Here is a 23,709-nt window from a genome sequence, read left to right as displayed (position 1 = left end):
GAAATTATTAATCAATGTTTAACGACAGCAACTACAAGTTATCTTATGCCAAATTTAATACAAGGAAACATCTTTTAGTTTGCTGAAAAGTCACACAAAGTGCATGGATTCAGAAGATGGAGGCTGCACATATTCAACTGTTTGAGTTTGCAAAATTTAGCTAAATGATATCTTTCCTCAAAGCAGATGATTCTAGAGCACATAAGCTCAGTGGTCTCCTTATTCTTGAACTGATACTCAAATGTTCTTAACACCCCTTTGGCACCCCCATCCTGAATCCCCTTTGCAGGTTTGAGAATGTGCATCGTAGGGAAGGTCACTCATGGGAAGGCAGAGCCTGTCACACACAGCAAGGTTCTCTTCTCTTCTTCAGCAACTGGCTTGGCCCAGATCTACAGAAAACAACCACATTACTGACAGATGTCTTCCCCTGGCACAGCCATGGCTAACACATTTTAGAAGCCAAATGTTTTTGGCTTCATATTTTCCCCCTTCCCTACACCCTGCTAGTTTGGGGCTTTTCCTCAGCAGCAGCTTCTCATGGGAAACATTTGTTATTATATAATAAAATCATAGGCTAGACTCAAATTATCCCTTTCCCCCCAAAGAAGTCTCCTAGGAAGAAGATTAGTTATATACACTCTAAACCGAATGTGCTGGAAGAAAAGACCACCATCCCATGTTGTATTACACTTTTTGTTATTAAAAAAAGCCAAGAAGAAACCCTTGGTAAGAGTGGAGCATATTAATTATGACAAGACATCATGACATAACAACCAGTGAGACTTAAAGGCCGCTAATAACACTTTTTGTAGTAATTAGTGCAAGATAGTTACCCCATATAAACAAATATTTGATGGTAGACTTCAATGATAAACAATTCACTTGATGACATTTACATATAAATACACATAAATAAAAACCTGCATCATTTAGGTTTGTAGTTAACAAAAAAGTATGGTCTGAAATGAATTAAATGTAATTGTGTCTAGCTAGATCAAAGATCTTCCTATAATGATACTCAAATATGTGGGGCATGAAAAGCATAAATGTACAGTTCTCAATTTAGTAAAGTACTACTCTATAAAACAGAATCATGAAAACAGCTCTTACATTTTAATGCAAAGTATAAAATTGTATATTTACATTTACATACACTTTACTGAACTACATCGGGTAGCTCATGGTAAAAAAACATCCCTTTTTGAAAATCTTGCAAAAAATACATCAACTGCAGATATGATCAAAAGTTACTAAGTTAGCAGCTGATATAACATCTGTAGTAAAAAATATATTTTAGGAAAATACCTGGAAAAATCTAAACACCAATAAACACTTTAAAACTATTTTTGAAGTAAAAATTGTAGCAAAACCCAGAAGAAGCTAGCAAGGATAACAAGGACTATTGCATACTGCTCTTTAAGAGCCATGTAGCGACTTAAAACAGAAGCAGCAGGTACGGTAGGAGTTTTGTGGTGTAACCAAGTGGAAACTGGAGGCTAATAGGAAACCAGTTATCCAACTTCTCTCTCTGTTTATTACCATTTTTACGAGAGAAGCGTAAGAAGACAAGAGAATCCCTCTCCCTGAGGATATCCTCCATCAAAGGCTGTAACAAATTGGTAAAAGGAACCCAATTTCAAGAGCCTTGGACCCCCAACGCAGAAACATTTACCATATGTACTTACAGTTCATTGGACAATAAATCAGATTATTACACAACAAGTTGCAGGTTAACTTTTAAGAGTTAACACTATTTTGCAATATGAAGTGCTTCTTAATAAATGTATCTATATAATATATAGATATTTGTAAAATACTCGTGCAGATTTGATGGAACAAACTGCGCAAATTGCTTTCTCAAGTCTTTTCTTCCTATGAACTGATCTTTACCTCCACACAAGGAGGTTCAGGATTCAACAAGGATTTCCACAATATGATCAAGGTCATTAAGATCAGATTTACAATTAGAGTTAGAAGCTGTATTTGTTGGAGAAGAAAATGTTTCAAGACTATCACAGTGTCCCATTTTTGTGTTGCCCATCATGCCAGTTAACATAGTATCGAGATCATAATAAGAATTGTCAACTTCTGAAAACAGATCTTCAACAGTATTAGGACTTTTATTCTCCAGCGTCTCAAATATTTGATCTAAAGATTTTTGAAAGTTTCCTTTATTTTCTTGTGGACTCTCCATTTCCCACACGTTGCTCTGCAGGTTTCTTGGTGCTTGCACTGCAGAGGCTGTTGACATAGTTTCTGAACTATCTTGTGCCTGGTCACTCTCAAAGTCTTTATTGAAAGTACCATAGGCTGGACCATGCTTTCCCTCAGCTGGATCTCTAGATGAACGACAGAGGATATCTGTTGAAACAAGACGATCCAGGGATGCCTGCCCTGTGCTCTGTGTGTTTATCATCTGCCAAGTCCCGTCTTGAGTCATTTCCTCTTGGATCTGCCGTACCGTGTTGGCTATAAGTACCGAACGACAAAGGTTGGGCTCCACCAGCATGTGACACAGCTGAAGTTTAACCAAGGACATATCTAGAAGTGACTGCCGCTGGAGATTATAGGAAGGAATAGCCTTAATACCAGCCAGAGTCCCTTCAATATCTTCTTCACCATCAAAACATTTTCTCTTTAATCCTCGCACAAACATTGTGTCCTGTTAAAAAAACCAAACAAATAAAAAAAACCATGTACAACATAAACAGCTCAAGAGGGATGAAAAAAAAGGTACTAAAAAGAGAACAGTGAACTTTAATCTTTTACTAAAAAGCAAATTCTCTAACTATGGAAACATCAGAATTGTCATACCATGTTCTAGAATGGCCAGAGTGGTACAACAGGGGTCAGGAACATGTGGACCGAGTCCCAGGGGTGAGCAGGTCCACAAGGCACCGGAGGGAGGCAGGGGCTCCCAGCTCCTGGCTCCCATGAAGCTCTGCACTTGATGGAAGTCAGGAGCTGCTGCCTTGCACAGAAGCAAACATCTCACCGGCCGGATTTCCCCTACTGCACAGGCAGCTTCTCCTCCCGTTTCTACTGGCACGCTTAACCTCTGATTTTGGAAATAAAAATACAACCTGGATTTTTTTCTAAATCTTTAAAAGATTTGACTCCTCCAGAACATTAATATGCCTAATAGAGTAACATGGAAAAAAAACCAACCCATGGGCAGCACGTGTGAAAAGATTAGCTTATGTAGCTACAAAGAGAGTGTATCTAGATCTGTTCCATGTAACTTGAGACATTCAGTGAGGCGCCCAAAGCAGTCCTTCCGGTTCCCTTCCTTAGGTGAGTAAGAGAACTGAGTAATTCCAGTAAGAACTGGGCAAGTCCAGTAAGGACAGTCACTGTCATCCTCTATATGGGCTTCTGTATTCCCTTCCCAGTTGACTCTAAGACAGGAAAATTCCTGTATTCGTGGCTTAGGTTCACCAGCTAAAAATACACAGAGTGCATGCAGGCTTTTCAGTATTCACACCTAGAATCACTTGCTGAATTCTACAAGGGGTACCTCTCAAGAACCAGCCTCAGATCTTCTGAATTGCACTAATTTTTGACAACACTGCCCCATGCAAATATTGAAGCTGGTCCCTTGGAATGCAAAGTAACTTTTTAAAAAATGCAGTATATATCACTTTAAGTCTTATAAAAATTGGGCTGCAAATGAAAGCTGATACCTGACCTTTACATTTATACTTCTTCCTTATTTTCCTTCTTAGTCTTCATCCTTAGAATTCCTGTTTGCCCACTATTTGGGGGCTTTTTTTCAAGATAGTGACCCAAACAAAACAGTTTTTCAACTACAAGCTGATAAAACCAAAATAGTATTGCAGTGTCTTTCTATGTAACCTCCCATTCTCCTTGATAAGCCCTAAACTCTGCCTTGCTTTTCTGGTTGCTACGGTACATTCCACGTATTTTCAAGAAATTCTCTCTCAGCTTTTTCAGAGACACTAAAAATCCACTAAAGGGCAACAACATTGTTCCTTTCAAAATACATTACATGCTTATCTGCTGTGAAAACCTGGGGATAGCACAGTAGCTAGATAAACACTTGGTCTGACTGTACAACACTTGTAACATTGGTGTACATATCCATGAAATAACTTTCATTGGGATTTGCCAACTCTTAAAAGATTTCTTTCTGCTGAAAGAAAATAGTGCAGAGACTAGAATATAGAATAAACGTGGTCTTGTAGTCATTTTTCCTAACATCTTAAAAGCTACCCATGGATTAGCTATGTATTAAATACTTTGGATGTTTCTTCTAAAATTTTATCCCGAAACCTAACATTTCCATTACTCCTATTGAACAGTTGATATTGTTGTTGCTCGATAGTTCCTTTTCAGGATTTTTAGACATTTCTGCAAACTTCCTATCAGAGGATATCCTATTTAATTTTTCCTACACTTCTATGTAAAGTAATTTGTGAACATACCCTTCCCGCCATGAGAAACAACCTCTAGAAACATCTTTTGGGACTGTGTACAAATCATGTATGATTACATCATCAAACATTAAACACTGTGCAGAGTTTGAAGTTTCTTTTATTTCAGCTTACATTCTTGTGAAGAGTAATTAAAACTTCAGTTGAATGTTAACCTGGTTTTCATACATCTATAATTTGGCATTTACATGCCTTCTAAAGCACACCAACAGAACAGAACACAGGAGAAAACCTGAAAACCTCAATACATCACGCACACTTGGGCACCTAGAAGCAGAGGAAAAACATTTATCTGTTCTTAAAGGCAAACCTTTCACAGCAGTCACTGGATTTTTTTCTAAAACTTGTTTTCAATTAGTATCTTACACCATAAAGCCAGTTTTTTGCCATCCTGTTCTCATGATTGCACAGAGTTCCAGGTTAGGGATTCATGTAAGGAGCAAAGTGACGTACCAGGAATTGTGTTTGATGCAGTCCTTCCTCTTCTCCCATGCTACTGAGCAAGAGTCCATGCAGTAAAAGTGACAGCACCACCTGCCAAGCAGAGGGAAGCAGGATGTCAGGCAGGGACAGGAGATGCAGAACAAGACAGCTTTCCTTCAGTATCTCTATCCTGTGTGATGTGAGCATCATTCCCACAAACATGAACAGTGCTATTAAACCCAATGCACAATTAGAGAACAAATGTGATTTGGCCAACACTACCCTCAAAATCTGCAGCAGGAGGAAAATGCCAGTTTAATTCCAAGTCCTAGGCTATTGCCCTGACCTTTGGACCAGCCTTTCTCTTGTGCCTACAGCTTTGCCACTTAAAGAGCAAACAGCAATTTTTCATATGAACATTGAAGTGTACACAAACAAGAGGTAATGAAAGCAAGTCTTCCCTACTTTTATTACAAAACTATAGTTTTCACCTTGGTTGTACAAACCCATGTATATCTCTGTAGCATCTAGAGGAAATGAGGTGGCACAAACACAAAACTGTAACACCGCAAAACATGAGAGAATTTTCCTTTACCAGCACAGAAACTTTATGACTAAGATTCATTTAGCAAGATGACAATAACGAAAGTAATGGCAGTAATTAAACTGCTTTAACAATAAAGGCTGAGTTTTAAAAACCCATTAAATGCATAATAAGATTTGATATCTCAAATACAGCTTCCCATCACATGCAACAATTCCCTTAACTACTGAAATGAAAAAGAATGCTGTTCCAACAGGCTACAAAAACTTTTATAATAAACTATGGAAACAATTCAGACACTGTTCTAGACATGTCTGTGCAGTACAAGACAGTTCTGTGTCTGCAACTGAAGTGCATACCTGGAAAAGAAACAAATAAAGAGGATGCACATGGACATCTGTTCTTATTTTCTGTTTTGTGTAGTAATAAACAATTTTTCAAGATTGCCTGCTCTCAAATGGAGAGGGAAGAAGATGGATGACAAAGGACTTGGGGATGGGAGAGCAGAAAACGCCTTTCCTCAAGAAGCTGCATACTCGTTAAAATACCACAATGGGAAAGAAACCCACCTTTAACATTCTCAAGCCAAAAACTTTTGACTTGATCCCAGATATTCAAACTAAATGATGTTATGTCATGGAAACCGGATTTCAAACAACTCATAGTATCTTTTTTTTTAGGGGCTGAGCTCACAGCAACTTTAGAAACAGTGTCTTAAGGCATCTGAACTACAACTTCAGTCAGACACCATATCAAGTCAATAAACTATTTCTTATTTCTGGCAAACACTTTATGACACTATAAAAGTTCAGAAGTTTTTGCTCCCCAGGTACACTTTGAACACATTCTGTAAATGAAAAGTGATCTCTTTGAGAGCCTGTGTCTGGTAACTATTTGAATCCCAAAATTTCTACTCTATTGGAGGGCAGGTGACAAGGGCATAAAAAAACATCCAACACCAAACATCCCCCTCCAAAAAATAGTGGACAACACAGGAGGGGACCGTTGCTGTTGGTGAAAGAGCCATTATCACATCCACAAACTAAATGGCAGGGGATGCTGGCAGACCAGGCCAGTCTGTAATCTATTTACATACTACAGAAGGAAAGTTTTCCCGTGCAATATAATAACCTGCTGCTTGTGATTTCAGGTTCTTCCCTAGGTCAATAACCAAACCACATGGACCTCTGTTAGTATAAGGCCCTTGTGTAAAACCTTTTGGTACATCAGAACGTACAGAGCAAGCCTGCTGCTGCTTCAGAGTCAAGGTGTTCAAAATCCCCTGATAACTTCAAGCAGCACCTTTCTCTATCCAAGAGGCAGCATCTGGATGAGCTACATCATCTCCTTTCTTCCTCTGCTACCCCAGTGCCATGAGCCCAAACTTTGTGTATTCAACTAAACTGCTGTTTGAAACAGCTATGCAGAAAAAATGCTGTCAAGGAGACAAGAGCTAGCTGCAGCACAGTGCACTAGGGAAAAAGGAGTTTTGTGGGTTTTGTTGTTTTCCCTTTTTTTAATAAATAATAGCACAGCATTATGTAATTCATTACAAGTTTTGCTTCTAGGATCAACAAATTCCCAGCCTGCTTTACATAAAAGGTGCTTGAAATTTGATTCAATTCTTATTAGAGCACCAAGTGAAGACATTCCAGGTTCACACTCAATTTGGACACTCACAGTGATATGCTGCCAAAGAGATAGTTAAGTACTTAAGGGGAAAAAGCTGCTTCCCACTAGCTGGGGTACCAGAGAAGATAGGGAATTTCAGCAGTGCTTATCTTTAGGAGAAAGCAGACAAGACGTACCTAGGCCAGTGCTGGAGGTTCAGTGAAGCACAGTGCTGCTTTTTGCACAGCCGTAAGCACAGTGATGATGGTTAGCATGAGAAGGCAAGAAGGGGCCGTATCTCCCCTCTAATACTCTCCACTCCAACACTGGCTTTTCTAAGAACCGTGGGAAGAAACCAAAGCTCTGTGTAACAGTGGAGAAAAAGACTGGAAAGAGAGCTACTCCTCCTTTTTAGCCACGCACGTGTACCCATATGGTGCTGCCGAGGTATAAGGTGGGATGCAGACACAGCAGAGGGATGGCAAGGCCAGAAGCATCGCTGTTCAGCCTGGAACAAAGGCCCCTATAAAGCACTGGGGTCTGCCCACCCCGGGGGCGTAGGGGGCTGCCAGGCACCTCTCCGGCACTCCAGAGATTTGGGAAGGGGTTCCAGCACCCGGGGAAGGGCAGGCTGAGCAGATGGGGCAGGAGTTGGTAGAACCGCAGGTGGGGGCCGGGAGCGCTGAGCAGGGGGAGCCCGCAGAGCCGGGGGGAGAGGCGGGACCGGGGCGGGGAGCGAGGGGGAGCTCCCCGGCAGTGGGAGGGCAGCGGAGTGCCCGGGAGAGGCGCGGACCACGAGGGAGCGCGGCTGCGGAAGGGACCGAGCGGAGGAGAAGTGCGGAACGGGCCCCCTGTCCCGCCGCCCCGGCCCCCTCAGCGCTCCCGGCGGTTACTCCTCGCCCCGCGCTCTCGCCGCCATTTTGAATCGATCCCGTCCCTTCCACGGGTTCCGCCGGCACCGGCTTCCCGCGGATCCCACCCAGCCCAGCCCGACCCAGCCCGCCGTACTCACCGCCTTGCCACTGCTGTCGCCGGCGCACGCCCGCGCAGGAACTCCCGCTCGGCTCCCGCCTCACCGCCCGCTCCGCGCCCGAGGGACGGGCGGGGCCAGCCGGCCCCGCCTCCCCCCGCCCGCCATCTTATTGTCAAACCCCACAAAGGGACCCGCGTCCGCCGGGGGCGGGCCTGCCCCGGAGACCGCGCCCACCAGGGAGCGGCGGCGGCTGCTATTGGCTGCCGCCAGGCGCTACTCGCCGCTGCGATTGGCGACAGCACCCGCCTGTCCCGCCCTCGGGCTCCGCCCCCGAAGGCTGTGGGGTTGCCATGGCAGCCGGGCCCGGCCCCTCGGCCGTGAGAGGCTGAGGGAGGCGGAGGCGGAGGCGAGGCGGGGCCGCCCCGATTTCAAATCGCAGCCAAGGCCCCGCGGTACGTCTGGGCTCCCAGCCACGGGCTCCGGCGGGAACAGGTTCAGACCTGGCCGCGCTGCAGCCCGCGGCGAGCCCTGGCGGGGGAGGGGAGAGGGAGCGTTGGCCGCCCCGCTCCGGGCACTCCCCGCCGTCAGGCGCCACTTCCCTCAGGGCCGGCGAGCCCCGGAGCTGCGCCCCGCGGGGTGACAGGAGGCCTCAGCACTCCATTAGCAAGGCCTGTGGCATTTCCTGTTCGGGCCCGGCCGCGCAGCCCCGGGTCTCGCAGCCGGAGCCGGGAACCCGCTGGGGGCGGGGGTGGTGCCTCACACCCGCAGGGCGCGGCTGTCTGAGCACGAGTCGGCAGAAAGCCGGCGGCATTCTGGCCTCTGTCGGGAATAGTGTGGCCAGCAGGACCGGGGAAGTGATCGTCCCCCTGTCCTGGGCACACCTGGAGTGCTGTGCCCAGTTCTGGGCCCCTCAGTCTGGGACGGCTGTTTAGGTGGCTGGAGTGTGACCAGAGCTGAAGGGCCTGGAGCACCAGTTTTATGAGAAACAGCTGAGGCAGCTTATGAGTGTTTAGCCTCGAGGAGACTCGGGGGACCTTATCACTCTTCAATTTTCTGACAGGAGGGTGCAGCCAGGTGGGGGTCGGGCTCTGCTCCCAGGGAACGAATAAGAATACAGCCTTAAGCTGTTCTATAGCGAATTTAGGCTGAACATTAGGAAGAATTTCCTCACAGAAAAGGTGGTTAGGCACTGGAATGGGCTGCCCAGGGAGGTGGTGGAGTCGCCATCCCTGGAGATGTTGAAGGAAGACTGGACGTGGCACTTAGTGCCGTGGTCTAGTTGACCAGGTCCTGTTTGACAGGACTGGATCTCAGAAATCTTTTCCAACCTGACTGTGTCCTAAAGCTGCCGCCGCCCTGCTGAGCCAAACCCCCTCCCCAGACCTTGCCGCGGTGACCCCAGCCCGGTGCAGCTGCACATCTGCAACCACTTAGGCCGCCCCGCGTCTCCCGGTCGCTCTCCCGGCCGAGCAGCTCGGTGCCGGCTGCTCCGGAGCAGCCCGGGGGAAGCAGGGGCGGCCGGCCCGGGCTGCCCGAGCGCCGCGGAGGCGGCGGCTGCCGCCTCCCGCCCCCGGGCGCGGCGGCACGGGGAGGGGAAGGAGCTGGAGAAAGGGTGGGATAGGCAGCCGGAGGATCGGCGAGGCTTGCGGCTGAGGTTGGGTAGGAAAGGCTGGGAAACAGCAGAGCTGTAGCGTTACACGGCAAAGCAGGAGGAAATAACATTTCCATAGCAAAACGAGATCTGCTTTTGGGACAAGATTCTGTCATCTCTTGTCACTTCATCTGGATCTTCTTTGTAGAAGTAGCCCCAAGTTTATTTGCAATTTTGTGGTTGCTTTCAGTTTGCTCAGAAATGTCAGCTCTCTCCCGAAGCTGTGCACTCAGGTAATTGTTCATGCCTGAAGCCTCTGCACAGGTTGGCCATCCCCTGACTGGGTGAGCTGTTTTCCCGTTTGTTCTGGCTGTTTGAAGCATTCTTTATGTCAGAGACTACCATTGATCTGACCAGGACCACTCAATATCCTTTATTATTACGTCTCACATTATTGACCATGGTTACCTTGGGAATGCCATAATACTCATCTAAGAAGTTGTCTCTAAGTATTCTCTCCTTGCAGCTGTACATACCATTGCTCAACAGAGTGCATGCACTACCTGGATCTATTTCCACACCAGCACACAGATCTGAGTTTTTCATTAATAGCTCAGCTGATGTCTGCACTGTTATGCCTCTGGTTTCATGTTGTAACACATAATTCTCCAGGGTGGTTTTCCTGTGATGGACATTTAAAACCCCCTTCACAACTTCATGTGGCACTCACTTCAAACTGGAGGTCCTTATATAGGATTCTGTACAGTCAAGAAAGATGTCTCCTTTCTTTTGTTTGTTTTACCACAACATAAAAGGCACAGCCTTTGAGTTCAGCTGAATCAGCACTGCAGAACAGGCCCTCTAGAACACAGTGACCAGGACAGATGATGACTGTGTCTGCTTCATAACTGGCATTTACAGCTGTCAGTGGATTACGGTGGAACTATATTTCTAGGTCTTCACCACAATCAGCTACAAGCCCAGAATCACACCCTGTTCTCAGATGTCAGCATGCAGCCTCAGTCAAGGCTCAACACATCACACAAAGTAATCCAACTTATCCTCCTTCTTCTCCCTGTCCCAGTCCTGCAGATGCACTGGTAGAAGAGCCTGACATGCTCTACAGCTTGTGCTGTTTGGTAAAACTCTCCTGACTCATCACACACAACCCACAGCTCCCACACTGGTGTCTGGTGTCCCTTAAGCTTCAAGGAGCTTTTGCTTTCAGAGTTGAGTACTCTGTATCAGCCACCCCAACGAGAACCTCAGACACATTTTATGCCAGATTTCCTGCTGTCCACATGGTGCAAAGGCTTTGTCCAGGTACTCAGCTGTGAATTGTGTCACCCCAAAGTTTTGCAATGTTAAGGAAGAGTTTGGACCTTAGGTTCTGAGCAAGAGTCAGTTTCTTTCAGCTTGAGGTGCTGCCTCCGGAGAGGAATCCCAAAGAAATCCCTGGGCCTTTATATCCCCACAGTCTGTGCACCTGATCTTCCTGTGCCCAATGGTGGTTTATGGTCCGGAGTCTTCTAACATCTCATGGAATTCTTTCTCCATGTCCACGTGGGCAGGCCATTAATTGTTCTTATCTTGCATCCTGGGGCCCTTCAGGATCTCAACTCTTATCTGAAGATACCCAGTCTTTCTCTGTTTACTCCCTTGCTTAGCTCTCCATGCTGACAAAGTTCACTTAAAGTTCCATGACACCAAATTTTGAGTAGAACCCATTCATACTAGACTCTCAGCAAGTTACAATTAAACTTAACCCTAGGCAATTAATTTCTAACATTTTTATAAGTAAACAGTGTAATCCCCAACATGCAGTCAACCAAGATGTAATCCTGGTAATCTCTAAATCGCTTGTGAAACAAAAGATGGTCAGTGTGAAAAATATCTGGAAGAAGTACACTCCTGTTGGGGACAGTCTTTCCTAAAGCAGTGCCTGCTTTGTCACGATGGTGCCTTAGTCACTCCAGCAGCCATCACTCCAGACACTCAGCATACTCCTGGAGCAGAGAGATGCAGGCTCTGCCGCCTCCCACAGCTGGCAGCAGCAGGGCCTGACCCTCCTCCCACGCCCCCCGGCAGCCCCTGCTCAGCAGGAATTCAAATAGGTATTCCCACAACAAATCCTGCAAGAACCTTTGAGCTCCCGTGGAGGAGCCCCCTTTGGAGGCAGTGTGGGGGCTGTTTCCTGAAGGATCACTGCTCGCAGAGTTCATTTGCATTGCTCTTTCTAGTGACAGCATCATCTCTATAGAGTAAGGTACTTAAGTCCCCTCTCATTATCCTTTTTTCTTTTTTTTTTTTTCTGTGTAGCTACAGTGAGAGGACCACAACATTTTTTTAATGTTTTCTTTCCCCCCAATAACTTCTCCAGTGAAACTGGAGGATGTCTTATGGCTTAAGAACTACATCATCTAAGTTTCTGACTAAACCAGTGAAAGAAAAATTGTGAAAGATTCCATCTTCGTTAAAAATCTGATAAACTAGCGATGTCTCCTCATTTGATTATTCTCAGCAGAAAGCAACTCTCACATCTCACATGTGTGAGAAACAAAACTTGAAAAATCAAAATGGAAAATCTGGACAGATCTTTGCAAAACAATGCAGCCTGAAGTATTTACTAGAGAGCTGGAAAGAGATGTCTGCAAAACTACCTGACAGGGGAAATGGAAATGAAGAAAGTAACTGCATACAAAGAAAAGGAAAAAAGTGAGGGAATCACTGGCCAGGATTATCAGGAGAGCTACTATTACTTCTAACACCAACCACTTATATTTTTTCCCCACACAGTCCTACTACAATACTTCTTTCACAGTTCTAATTCTTTAAAATATCTAGTCTTTTACAAGACCATATTTTAAAACTTGTTGAAACTTGTTTGTAGTTCAATCTCTCTCAACAATATAATCTCTATTCTATAGCCTTCCTAAATCAACACACCTTATCTCAGTGTTTACCTACAAATGTATACGTTTGTGTGAACTTTCTATCAGGTTTTAAGAATTCTTTACAAATCCATTTCTCACAAGAGCATATACCCAAAGCTCCTAGACGACTGGAAGGCATTGCACCTAGTAAGGCACTGCAAGCAGCCTGCCTGCTGAGGAAATGAGTAACATGGGTGACAGGGAAAATGGTGCAAATCAGCTCAGCAGGTCTCTCCTGGGAAGCCGGGTCACCACTGACGTGCAGCATGATCTCCAGAACGAGTGGAAGTTCTGAAGGGATTTAAAAGCACTGGCAGCCTGTATAAAATATGAATGGGATGCTCTCTTTGTCTGAAACAGGAGCACACAGGGCTGGTGTAACAGAGCAGGCATTGCCTTGATCTTCCCAAGCAGGTCCGAGGTGTAGATCCATTCCTAGCACATGGAGGCAGTGATTGGAGCGGCAGCCCCAGCCTCAGAGCAGGAGGGCCGGGTGGAGCGGGGCTGCTGCCTTGAGCTCCCTTCCCTTGGCTGGGCAGCGGAAGCCTCGTGCTCGGTGGAAGGACGGGCTTGGCTTCAATCCCTGAGAGCTGACTGTGCTCCAGCCGTGCCGCCTCCCCAAGCGGGGCATCCGCGGCTGCGGGAGCTGAGCCGGCAGCCAGCTACGGCTCTCGGCAGCCCGCCTGCTCTGCCCGGAGCCCTGGCTGCTCTGCCCGGAGCCCTGCCTGCTCTGGAGCCCTGCCTGCTCTGGAGCCCTGCTTTGCCCGGAGCCCTGCCTGCTCTGCCGAGAGCCCTGGCTGCTCTGGAGCCCTGCTCTGCCCGGAGCCCTGCCTGCTCTGGAGCCCTGGCTGCTCTGGAGCCCTGCTCTGCCCGGAGCCCTAGCTGCTCTGGAGCCCTGCCTGCCTCTTCCTGCGGCGGTGGCTGGTACCGCCTGGTGTGACCTGCGTGCCATGGGCGTTGGAAGGCAGCCACTGCTCCCTCCCGCCCAGCCCCCTTCCTTCCCGTCTGGAGCAAGCCTGTGCTGGGCTGTGCTCGATGCCTCGGGAGCTTTGCTGCTCCTTGCTCAAAGCTGCTCAGCCCCCTGCTGAGCTGGCCAGTCTTTCACACATTGGCTGTGACGGGAAGGCTGTTTAGAGCTGGATAATGTTTATAAAACCGCAGAAATTAACAGAAACGCAGTGTCCAGGAGCAGGGCTGACACTACCCTTTTAAAAGACAAAAAAAGCCTCCAAACCCAACAAAACCAGACGTGACTCAGCCCTGAACTGGAAGCTGTGAGCTGTCGCCAGTGCAGTGCTGTGCTCTGGCTGGCGACTCTTTGAGAGACAAGGTGTGTTCGCTCAAGCTCTCTGCATTACCAGCACAACTGCCTGTGGTTTGGAAGAGTATTTTTGGCTGTGATCCCACTGGTTCAGAACGGGGACAGAGCTTGCTTGCCTCTGCCTGCTAAAGACAACGTGGACTTGTTCTGAGTCTGTATTGTTTCTCTCATAATTACTGTTTGATTAAAGCATTTAAGATATGTTTGTCTTTTTAATTTCGCTCTAGAGTAGGGCAGGAGGCCCACTCTTAGTACACATAGTTTCCTTTAAGCCCAACCTGGCAAATTCTGATTACTTCTGAGATAGGCAGCATTATGAATCAGTCCTGAGTGCTTCTGCAGACAAGCACATTCCTGCAGCAGAGCTCCCCTAAAAAATCCAGAGGCAGATGGAAAAACAGCTAAGGAGTAATTAAATGTGCCTGTTCCTCAAGAAACAAGCCTGTAGAAGCAGCTCAGCTGGGCCCCATAAGCCAGGTACAGGATCCAACTTCACTGCGTTCAGTCTGCAGTCACAGTGCACTGAATGTGAGAGAAAGTTTTTGGGTCGTTGTAGTGTGTTCATGTGTGGATCACCAAAGGTGGCTGGAAGTTCTCAGCCTTCCTGAGGGCTCTCCTTCACTGCTCTGAGCCTGGATGTTACTTCTACCTGTAGGAGGGATTAAACAAAGAGCAGTGGGCAACTGGTGCCTGTAAAACAGCCCAAAAGGTTTGTAGTAAGTGAGTGAACATGTGCAGGCTAACCGTAGCTTGATGTTGGATGATAATGATGCTGGCATCAAATGTTAGTGGCTTACAAAATGAAAATAGCACAGTCAGAGCACTCATCACCCCAGCTAATCCACGCAGCAGCTAATACATGTCTGAATATGGCACTGTTGGCTCAGCTGGGGGTTGAAAAACTGAACAGTGGCAGTAGGCAGGTGATGGGAGGGGCGTGTGTCTGTCAGCACAACAATGGCAAAGCATTCTGTTCCTAGGCACAAATCTGTCTGCCTCAGGCCACCAGCCTCAGGGCTTGGGTTTTATGGCTGTGAGTATCTGATCCATCTACTGGGAGGCCATGGGGATTAGGAGTGACATGAGCCAAGAAATGAGTTCTTTGTAAGGACTTGTACCGACTGAGATACTCTGTGAGCTAAAAGCAGCCCTGCTGTTTTTACCCAAGCCAGCTAGTAGCTTTATGGAACCAATGATAAATTGCTAAGGAGGGGTATTAGTATGTTTTGATTGCAGGAAATAGAGTGAAAACAGGACACAGGGAAGCTGTTAGGTTTGCAGAAGTCCACTCACTCTCTTAGCCTGCCTGGCTGAAGTGGTTTGGTTGGAGTTAAACAGGCCCTTACTGTTGAAATCAGTGACCATGAGTTTCCTCTTACAGTGGAAAGGCACTGAAAGAAATAGTGCCCTCATTACAGTATTTGTTTCATCTGTTCAGCCAGGATGATGTGACAAAATAAAAGTAAAAACCAGTGTTTTAAGCAAGATCTACAGTTGCCAGCCAATTCAGAGAAGGTGCTCTCCATGGCAGGTGAAAAATGTATGGCAGTGGACATTGGCAGGGAGGAACAAAGCCCAGATGATACCGAGTTAATAACAATAGGAAGCTCTAGTGACAAAGCACCATGCACTGGACCAAACAGCAAAAGTCTCCAAATGTTGCAGCAGCAGTCAGCAAAGATGGATTTTGAAGTGCTGAATGTTCTTTGGGGTTTTATTTTAAGGTAGCTCATTGTGATAGTTCAGGTTTATGTTTGTGAGGGACAAGATTGTTTTGTTGTTGCGAAAGTGCTGCCTTAGAAAGGAATTTTAATAACTAGAAGGACACACCTACTCCTTAATAGGGACTTTTTAAACGTACATTTTGGATACTTGAGTGCCATGTTATCTGGTGCTGCTTAAAATATGTGTTCTGTATCTAAGCATAAATACCATAGGCTATGACAGTTGCTATAGCAACTAAGCATCTACTATTAAATAGCACCCACAGGCTGAAAAACCATGTGCAGCCTGTCAGTACACAAGGTATTCCTTTCTTTTCAGCCAGCTAAGAACAGTGTTTTCATCTCGGGAGCTAGTCTGTTTCTGAATGTGTTTGTGCTGGTCATGTGAAGATCTTTTCTCCCCCGTCAGCTCTACCTTCCTTTGAAACAGCAGATACTGTAAGAACAAAATAGCCTGGAGTGGCTGCAGGCTGAAGAAGTTAATGAATAATTCCTTTTTTCATATATTTTTGAACATACATTAGAGTGTGGCTTTCAAATCTTTTAGTCCAGATTTGAGCTTGCACCTTTACTGTTCTGCATCTTTTGATATTACAGTGTTTTGCTGTGGAACCAGCCTTTCAGGAGGCACCGTGCTGTTCCTACAAGCCGTGTCCTTGAAAATTACAATATCAGTGGGAAACTAATTTCTGCAGTCATGGCAGACCGGAGAGTCATAATTCAAAAGCACAGTTAGAACTAACAAAACTTTTAGGAATATGTGGTTTAGTTATTTATTTTTAAGCTTACCTTAAAGTTGGTAAGCATTTGGACCATGAAATCTATGGGGGAAAAGTAGAAAAATAAAACCACTGATTTTCATATGCAATAATAATTCTGGTGGTTGAGACTTCAGTAACAAGCTGTTGACAGCATTAGTTGTTTTACATTTTCCAAAGCAGAAATGTGATTTTCTTTAGACCCATCATAAATAACAAGGAGGATAAACTTAAGCATCAGTAAGAAGAAATATGCTGGTCATTGAAATGAATGCTTTATCTGCAAATTAAAATGACCCTCTATGAGCCTTGAAGAGTAGAAAGCCACTGTGATGGCTTATTGGAGTGTTTGGATTGTTTCCAAATTTTTTTTTTTTTGAGAGTCTGATGGATCAATAGGTTAAAAAGAAAATGTACTGTAGTCACGAATTATTGCTGATGTTGTTTTGCTGGTGGCTTAGCAGAATTCCATAGTTTGTAAAAATATAAATTATAGTAGGAACAAAACAATTACAATTTAATAAGAGTATCAAAAAGTGAGGATAAGAAGTAGGTAAACTAAGGCATGAAAAAGCATATTAAAAATGTGGGGGTTTTTTTCTTAAGAGAATAATTGCTAACACATGTGCCTTGTGTTTAAAGGGTTAACCCAGTTAGAAGCATGACTATGAAAAGAGATAACAGGCTGTGAGCTGGTCTTGTTCTCTGCTCTGGTCCTGCACCTCGATGGGAATGACAGCCTTGACTTTTGTAGCAGTAAAGGAATGTTAACTCCTGTCTCCTGGTGGTCTGCCAGTAGCCAGTGGTTTCCCAGCAGTCATTTCAACATGTCTCGTATTAATGGAATAATAAATCTTTAATTTGCGTTACTTACAAGTAGCACCAAATGCCAGCAGACTTGGATAAAGTCGCAGGAGCTGCTGTGAGCAGTGGTGCAGGATGATGTGGAGAGAGGTTTACCGAGGCAGAGAGGCAAAGTGGGGCTCATCAAAGAATTGTTCAGAATTTCCTGGGTGTTTAGATACTGCATGGGGCTCAGCTGAATGCCTTAGATGGTCTGCCTGCCTCCTGCCACTTACATCCTCTCCAGGGAATCATGGACAGATCCTGGCAAGTCCCGTTTCTTAAAATTTTAATGCAAGGGAATTGTCTCTTTCTCCCTGTGATTTCTCTGTTTTTGATGGGTTTTGTTCTGTTCTTCGTTTCTGGTTTTTTTTTCTTCTTGTTTCTCAGCTTGTTTGTAGCTATCCTTGAAAAAGGTTGTGTTTCTGCCATATTTGGATAAATATTATAGCCTGATCTTGTGTCTGGCTCAACAGCTATTTGTATGGTAAGGATAAGTACACAAACACATTTCTCTGTACAGACTGTTCTACCTAGGAGCAGCACAAATTCTTACTAATTATGTTTACGGGATGTGAACTTCAGGGATATAAGAGGTACTAATGTTTTTTTTCTTTCACTGTGAAATCCACCACTCAGCAGGAGAAATAGGGTAGAGTCTGGTGCCCTCTTGTGACTACATTGAGCTACTGGAAAAACATTACATTCTGATTTAAAAGAGGTCAGAGTTTGAATTACACTGGAAAACACAAAGAAATTTATCCTAAGCAAAAGCTGGAAGTATAGAAAAGGGTGAATTAACCTCTCGGTGTTATTTCTCAGGTGAAAATTCTACGTGGTTCAAAATAGAGGCAGTAGAGTCACAACTCATAGCTGACTGATGTGGAATATTTCAATGATATGTTGCTTTCATAAAAACTTTTCTTCATGCTATTCAACTAGATGTGGTACTGAAGGATGGACAAGTCAGGGTTATACATTAATATTGCCCTATCTAATGGAAGATTGTGCCCAAACTACATTTCTAAGTGAAAAACTCCCCAAATTCTCAAATTTCTGGGGAGTTAAAATCATGATCTGAAACTATGGTCCAGCAAAAAAAGTTCAGACTCACATTTAATTTTCCACAGCCTTAAGGGAGGAGGAGGATGGCTATTTTCATGGCTTTGGTTTAATTTCATTCTGGGATTTCTTGTACAGTGTTATTTTCCTATTTTGGAATTTGACTAAGAACTTGTTCTAGTATCTGAAACTGAATGCTAGGATGACAAAAAGAGAAAGATTTAGTATAATTTCCAGCTTCCCCACTCTCATGAGAGAGGAATATTTCTGGTCAGAAAAGGCAATGACTCATCCTTTAAGAAATCAAGAAGTGTCCACTCGGCCTCTTTAGGGAAAGCCCTGTGCTGAGTTAGAAAATCACACACACCTTTGAGTTCTGATTTTGTGTAAGCTGAAATCACCCTCTGACCTTTAGTTTCCCATCAAACTTTTCTGACTTTACAGTCTGCCTGTATCTGCTTCACACCAAGGTGTACAGAGGAAGATCCTCATTTGTCCTCTTCTTGTTTCTGCTGAAACTTCAGATTTGTTCTTGGCCTGTCTAGAATCTCGTGGGCCATTCCCACAAGTCACAATAGCAGGATTTGGTGATACTCCTTGAGTTCCCTTGCTGTTTAATGTACTTTTTTTCTTCCCTTTTCCATACCACTCCATCCAGTCCTGAGTTTAATGTGAAACTTGTGCATTTGTCATCTTTGGGGCACAGCTGTACCTGTCAGCAATGCAGTGATGCACCATTCCACTGAGAGCCTTATTTTAGCAAGGATTTGAACAAAAGAATTAGAGACAGTTAGAAACCATACATGCAGCTACCTGGAAAATTACAGGGTTTTTTTATACCTTATTAAATGTACTGTATCACACACACTACCTCACCACCTATAAATGTCAAACATACTAGAATGAAAACTACCTGTAGTGGGTAGTGTGAGCCTCATCTTCTTCACTATATTTAAGAAAGACAACATTCTCTTGCCCCCAGTTAATCAAACTGATAAGTAATAGTGCTGTTGTCTCAAGTGTATCAGACTCACACTGTCGGAGACTTCATCCCAGAAAACTGTTGCTAAGAATGCTTCCGAACTCGTGAAAGTGGTGTCAGATAAGGAAGAGCTTGAGAGGCAGAGTCCACATGGATAGATCTTCAAGAACTAGGGATTTTAGAGATTGTTGCTGGTGGCCTCCTGTGTACAGCACTGCAATAGTGCCACTGGTGTCTTCAGTCCTGTACCTAGGCAGGTTGTGTGAGCCTTGTGAGTGCTTGGCCCTGAGTGTTTCCAGTCTGGAAATCAACTCGGCGGATCATAATCACTCTTATCTTCTGAAAACAACAAGACACCTCCAAACACCAGAATATCACAGCGAGGAAAATCCCAGGAAAATCCCCAAGGGTCTAAGGCCCATGTTACCAGAAGGAGACACAAAGTTAAAATGAAAGTCTGTGTGGTTTTTTCTCTGATGCCCCAGCATAAATAGAAGCAAATAAAGTACTTTGAATCTGACCCTGAAAGTGCTGACTAATTAGAAATTGTGCTTTAATACCTCCTATTTGCCTCCACGCTGTTCTCTGCTCCATTGCAATAAGCTCTGAATATGCATAGACACACCTGCTCATGCTTTCTAGTATCTCCTGCAAGGACTTGTATTATAAACTGAGGAGCCAGACAATGCTCAAGGGAAGAAATGTCACATTTTACAGATGGGGAACTGTGATACAGGCTGCTGCATTTCTAAGTAGCTTTCTGAACATGGATATTTGCATATTTGTTCAGAACATCTGTGACTTAAGGTTTACAAGGTTTTTAAGGACTTTGTATATCATACAGCACCCTTTCCCCACAGTATCTCTCTTGTCTTTCATTCTTCATCGCCCTCAAGAAAATATTTCAAGACAGACCTTTGAACATAGAGGGATGCTCTGTGATCATGGGCTGAAATGCACAGGCCCTGTCACCAACAGAGATTACCAAACAGGATGGATCCTTTCATGGTGCAGTGAGAGGTTGCTCTTGCAGACAATATTCATGTGATGTTTTGTAAATTTTTACCACATCTTATCATATGTCTTCAGCAGAGTTTCTGTCTGAAAGGCTGGATTTTGCTTCATTGCCTCTGAGCATTTCTTACAGGATAGAGTAAGAAAGTCCTGGGAGTTATCAGTGATGTGAATTACAGATTAGACATAATGATTTCAGAGCCCTACCCTTTCTTACCAATAGCTCATGATGGCAGCTGCTAGCAGCTATATACCAAGGTGTTAGTATTAGTCCAGTTTGGGATAACATTTCTCTTTTTGTGCTTCACATTCTTGTCACTTTGAGGCCGTGCTGCATCCCTGCTGCAAGCAGAAGCGCCCTCTCCTGTGCAGAGGTTCATCTTGCAGGGAAGGAGGGAGAGTAATGCCGTGCAAACCGCCCGCTTGCAGCAGGCTCTGAAGGGATGGAGAGGACTGGTATCACATCCTCTAGACCCGGCTGCAGAAGACATGCTGGGAGATCCAGCTCTGGGGATGCTTCCCTGCATGCCAGAGGTAAAAAAATTATTGCATCTCTTTGTTGCAGTCCCCCCCCCTCTTATTTACTGCTGTTCATTTGTGCTGGTTTGAAAATAAGACAGGCATTCCACACTGTCTGGGAACTTTGGAATCATTTCACTGTGCAGAGGAAGTTTCCTGGAAGACCAGTCCCACAGTGTGAGCTGTAGAATAAGCTCACTAAGAGAAGCCATTAAGTTGTGGATATTTCTGAAAGCCTGGTTCTGAGTTAGATTTCATAACTCACTACCCAGCAGAAATTTGACATGTCTGTACATGTACAGTCACAAGGTGACCAACTGCAGAAGAAACTTATCACACATGGACAGTCTGAGTTCATTCCTGTGGGGTTTTGCCAGCTTTGTCGAAAAATTTTAGCAATCCTCTTGAGGCAAAATTTAATACAGAACATGAAAACGTTTCTTAGTCAGGAATAAAGTTTTATAAGTGAGTTACCCTAAACATTTACTTAAAAAAATTGCAGTCTTCAGATATAACTTAAAATTGATGAATAAGCAAACAAATCACATATATTGTCTGCAAAAACTAGTCTGGCCAGCTCTAGTTCGTAGCCATAAATTATTCGCTTTGTGTTTTATAGTCATACTTAAAATAATAAGCAATGAGCTTATCTCCCATGTACATTATAAGTGTCTGAGACACATGTAAAAATAAAATAATGTTTTATTTATACTGTAGCCCACTCTTCTTTTAGTCAAATGATGGAAGTTATACCTAAGTAAATGCTGAGTATAAAAGAGTGAAATTTTCTAATCCCAGAGTTTACCTGCTGTGCACCTTATGTGTGGAGACCTGGCCATCTAAAGACCAAATTGGGAAGCACAGCCTTGGTTTGGTTCTGTGCTGTCTCTAACTCATAGCTTGGACTGAGTTGGGGAAGTTGGGAGCCAGATCCATATGGGTACAGATCCAGATGGCTGTGTTGAGAACTGCAGATTGGATGTAGCAGGTGAACCTTTCTTCACATGAAGCATGAAGCAGTCCCTGTGGGCTCACTGGTGGTGTCTCTGCAGGAGAAAAGGGTGGAAAGACCCACACAATCAATCCACCCCTCAGATCTGCTCTGAATGGAGAAGTGCCCTTTGCTGTGTGTATCTCCCACTTGTGCCAGTGCTGAGACCTTTCCTTTGCCTGAGTGGCACAGTCAGATACTGTCTGACAAAAAATAGATTGTGTGCTTGAATTACCAGACACGAAACAGTCACTTTATCTGATGGGATATTTTAACAACATGGAATGTTTCTTGATGCCCTCACTCAGCCATAAAGCTGCTTTTCTGTTTATCCAAAGAAGTCAGCATTTGCAGTTTTCCCGTGTGGATACATTGCTTGGTACCAGGCCCCTAACTCCTGCAGTAATCTATCACAGAATATTTTAGCTTGAAAAGCACCTCTGGAGATTATCTAGGTAAATTTTTAAGTTAGATCAGGCTGCACAAATCTTTGTCACTTCTAAATCTTTTGTTTCAGAGTGTGTCTGAGCAAAGAAACTCCAAGGATTGTCATTAAGAGAAGATACAGAATGACATAGTAATTTAGAGCAGCATGCAGCTTCACTAAGGCAGAAGAACTGCAGCTGTTGCAGCAGACCCTTATAATCCCTGCCCCTTTAATCTATGGCACTGGGTTCCAGTGTTGGTTCATAGAATTGTAGAATATCCTGAGTTGGAAGAGATCTACAAGGGTCATCAAGTCCAACTCCTGACTCTGTGCAGGGCACCTGAGAATCACATCACGTACCTGAGAGCATTGTCCAAATGCTTCTTGAACTCTCTCAGGGTTGGTGTTGTGACCACTTCCCTGGGGTGCCTGTTCCAGTGCCCACCCACCCTCTGGGTGAAGAACCTTTTTCTAACATCTGACTTAAGTCTCCTCTGGTTCAGCTTCAGGACATCCCTCAGGTCCTGTCCCTGTCACCAGAGAAGAGACCAGTGTCTGCTCCCTTGGTTCCCACCATGAGGAAGCTGTAAACCATGATGAGGTCTCCCCTCAGTCTCCAAGCTGAAAAGACCAAGTGACCTCAGACACTCCTCATATCCTCCCCTCCAGAGCTTTCACTATCCTCATGGCCCTTTTTTGGTTGTTCTCTAATAGCTTAATGTCATTTTTATATGGTGGCTCCTAAACCTGCACACTTGATTTGAGGTGAGGCCGCACCAGCTCAATGCAGAGCAGGACAATCCCCCCCCTCAACACTCACATTTTATCAGAGGAAAATCATCAGAGATGTTTAAATTCATCTAGGTCAATAGCTAGCTTACATCCGTGTCAATCAGTTCAGAATCCTGTACCTCTAGTTTCTTCTAAATTCACTGCTATTATTCAATAAGGTTTGATTTCAGACTATGAAAATCCTGAGGTCAGGGAGGTTTGCATGTGCATCTTCAGAGATGAGTCACCAGTGCTCTGGCTGCCAGGGGCTGTCAGCAGCCATGTTCTGCTGCTGCTGCTGCAGAATTCTTTAGCAATTGAAAGTTACAGATATTCAGCACCTTGCAGGTCTCTCCATGATACCTTAGAGAATTTGATCTCTGAGATGCATATAAAAATAAAAATCCAGAATTTTTTAATTAGCACCGCAACAGAATTCCACGTTCTTCCAAGAAACAATCACGTTCTTCCAAGAAACAATTTAGTATTATGTGGACTACTTTTGAGGACAAAACCATTTCACATATAAATACCAGAGGAGTCATAAAACAATTAAAAAAATGAAATATGTAATAAATATAATAAATGGAGGATATATAATTTTGGCATAATGGTTCTTTACAAAAGTGTAAGAATATATAAGAATAAAGCACAGAAATATCTATGGCAATTTTAAGATAATAAAAAGTATTGTATTTATATTAAGATTGTTAATATTAATTCAATGCAGAAATGTCAAAGTCAATAACAATTTCAACATGTCAC

General features: G+C 44.4%; 1 protein-coding gene and 1 pseudogene across 3 annotated transcripts; both read right to left on the bottom strand.

Annotated features, from left to right (window-relative positions):
- Positions 1-682: 682 nt before the first annotated feature.
- On the bottom strand, positions 683-14,622 carry CDCA4 (cell division cycle associated 4). 3 transcript variants are annotated; one of them, XM_064423117.1, is made up of 3 exons: positions 14,598-14,622; positions 4,911-4,991; positions 683-2,665 (listed from the first exon to the last, which is right to left on the bottom strand). In XM_064423117.1, the coding sequence occupies exons 2-3, from the start codon at positions 4,947-4,949 to the stop codon at positions 1,910-1,912; spliced, it is 795 nt and encodes a 264-aa protein (XP_064279187.1). In that variant the 5' UTR covers positions 4,950-4,991; positions 14,598-14,622; the 3' UTR covers positions 683-1,909. The 3 variants fall into 3 exon arrangements, with proteins under 3 accessions (XP_064279187.1, XP_064279188.1, XP_064279189.1); XM_064423118.1 differs by lacking the exon at positions 14,598-14,622 and adding an exon at positions 8,048-8,190; XM_064423119.1 differs by lacking the exon at positions 14,598-14,622 and adding an exon at positions 7,459-7,592.
- On the bottom strand, positions 9,616-22,543 carry LOC135302004 (SHC SH2 domain-binding protein 1-like; annotated as a pseudogene).
- Between the last annotated feature and the right edge of the window lie 1,166 nt (positions 22,544-23,709).

The sequence above is a fragment of the Passer domesticus genome, chromosome 6, assembly GCF_036417665.1.
Source record: "Passer domesticus isolate bPasDom1 chromosome 6, bPasDom1.hap1, whole genome shotgun sequence".
Lineage (NCBI taxonomy): Eukaryota > Metazoa > Chordata > Aves > Passeriformes > Passeridae > Passer > Passer domesticus.
This window is presented reverse-complemented; position numbering and strand designations above follow the sequence as displayed.

Bases quoted from the DNA above. Each gene is read 5' to 3' on its own strand.
- CDCA4 (XM_064423117.1), bottom strand. From the start codon at position 4,949: ATGGGAGAAGAGGAAGGACTGCATCAAACACAATTCCTG. The intron at 2,666-4,910 runs GTACGTCACTTT...TTTTTTTAACAG, and splicing joins TGCATCAAACACAATTCCTG to GACACAATGTTTGTGCGAGG.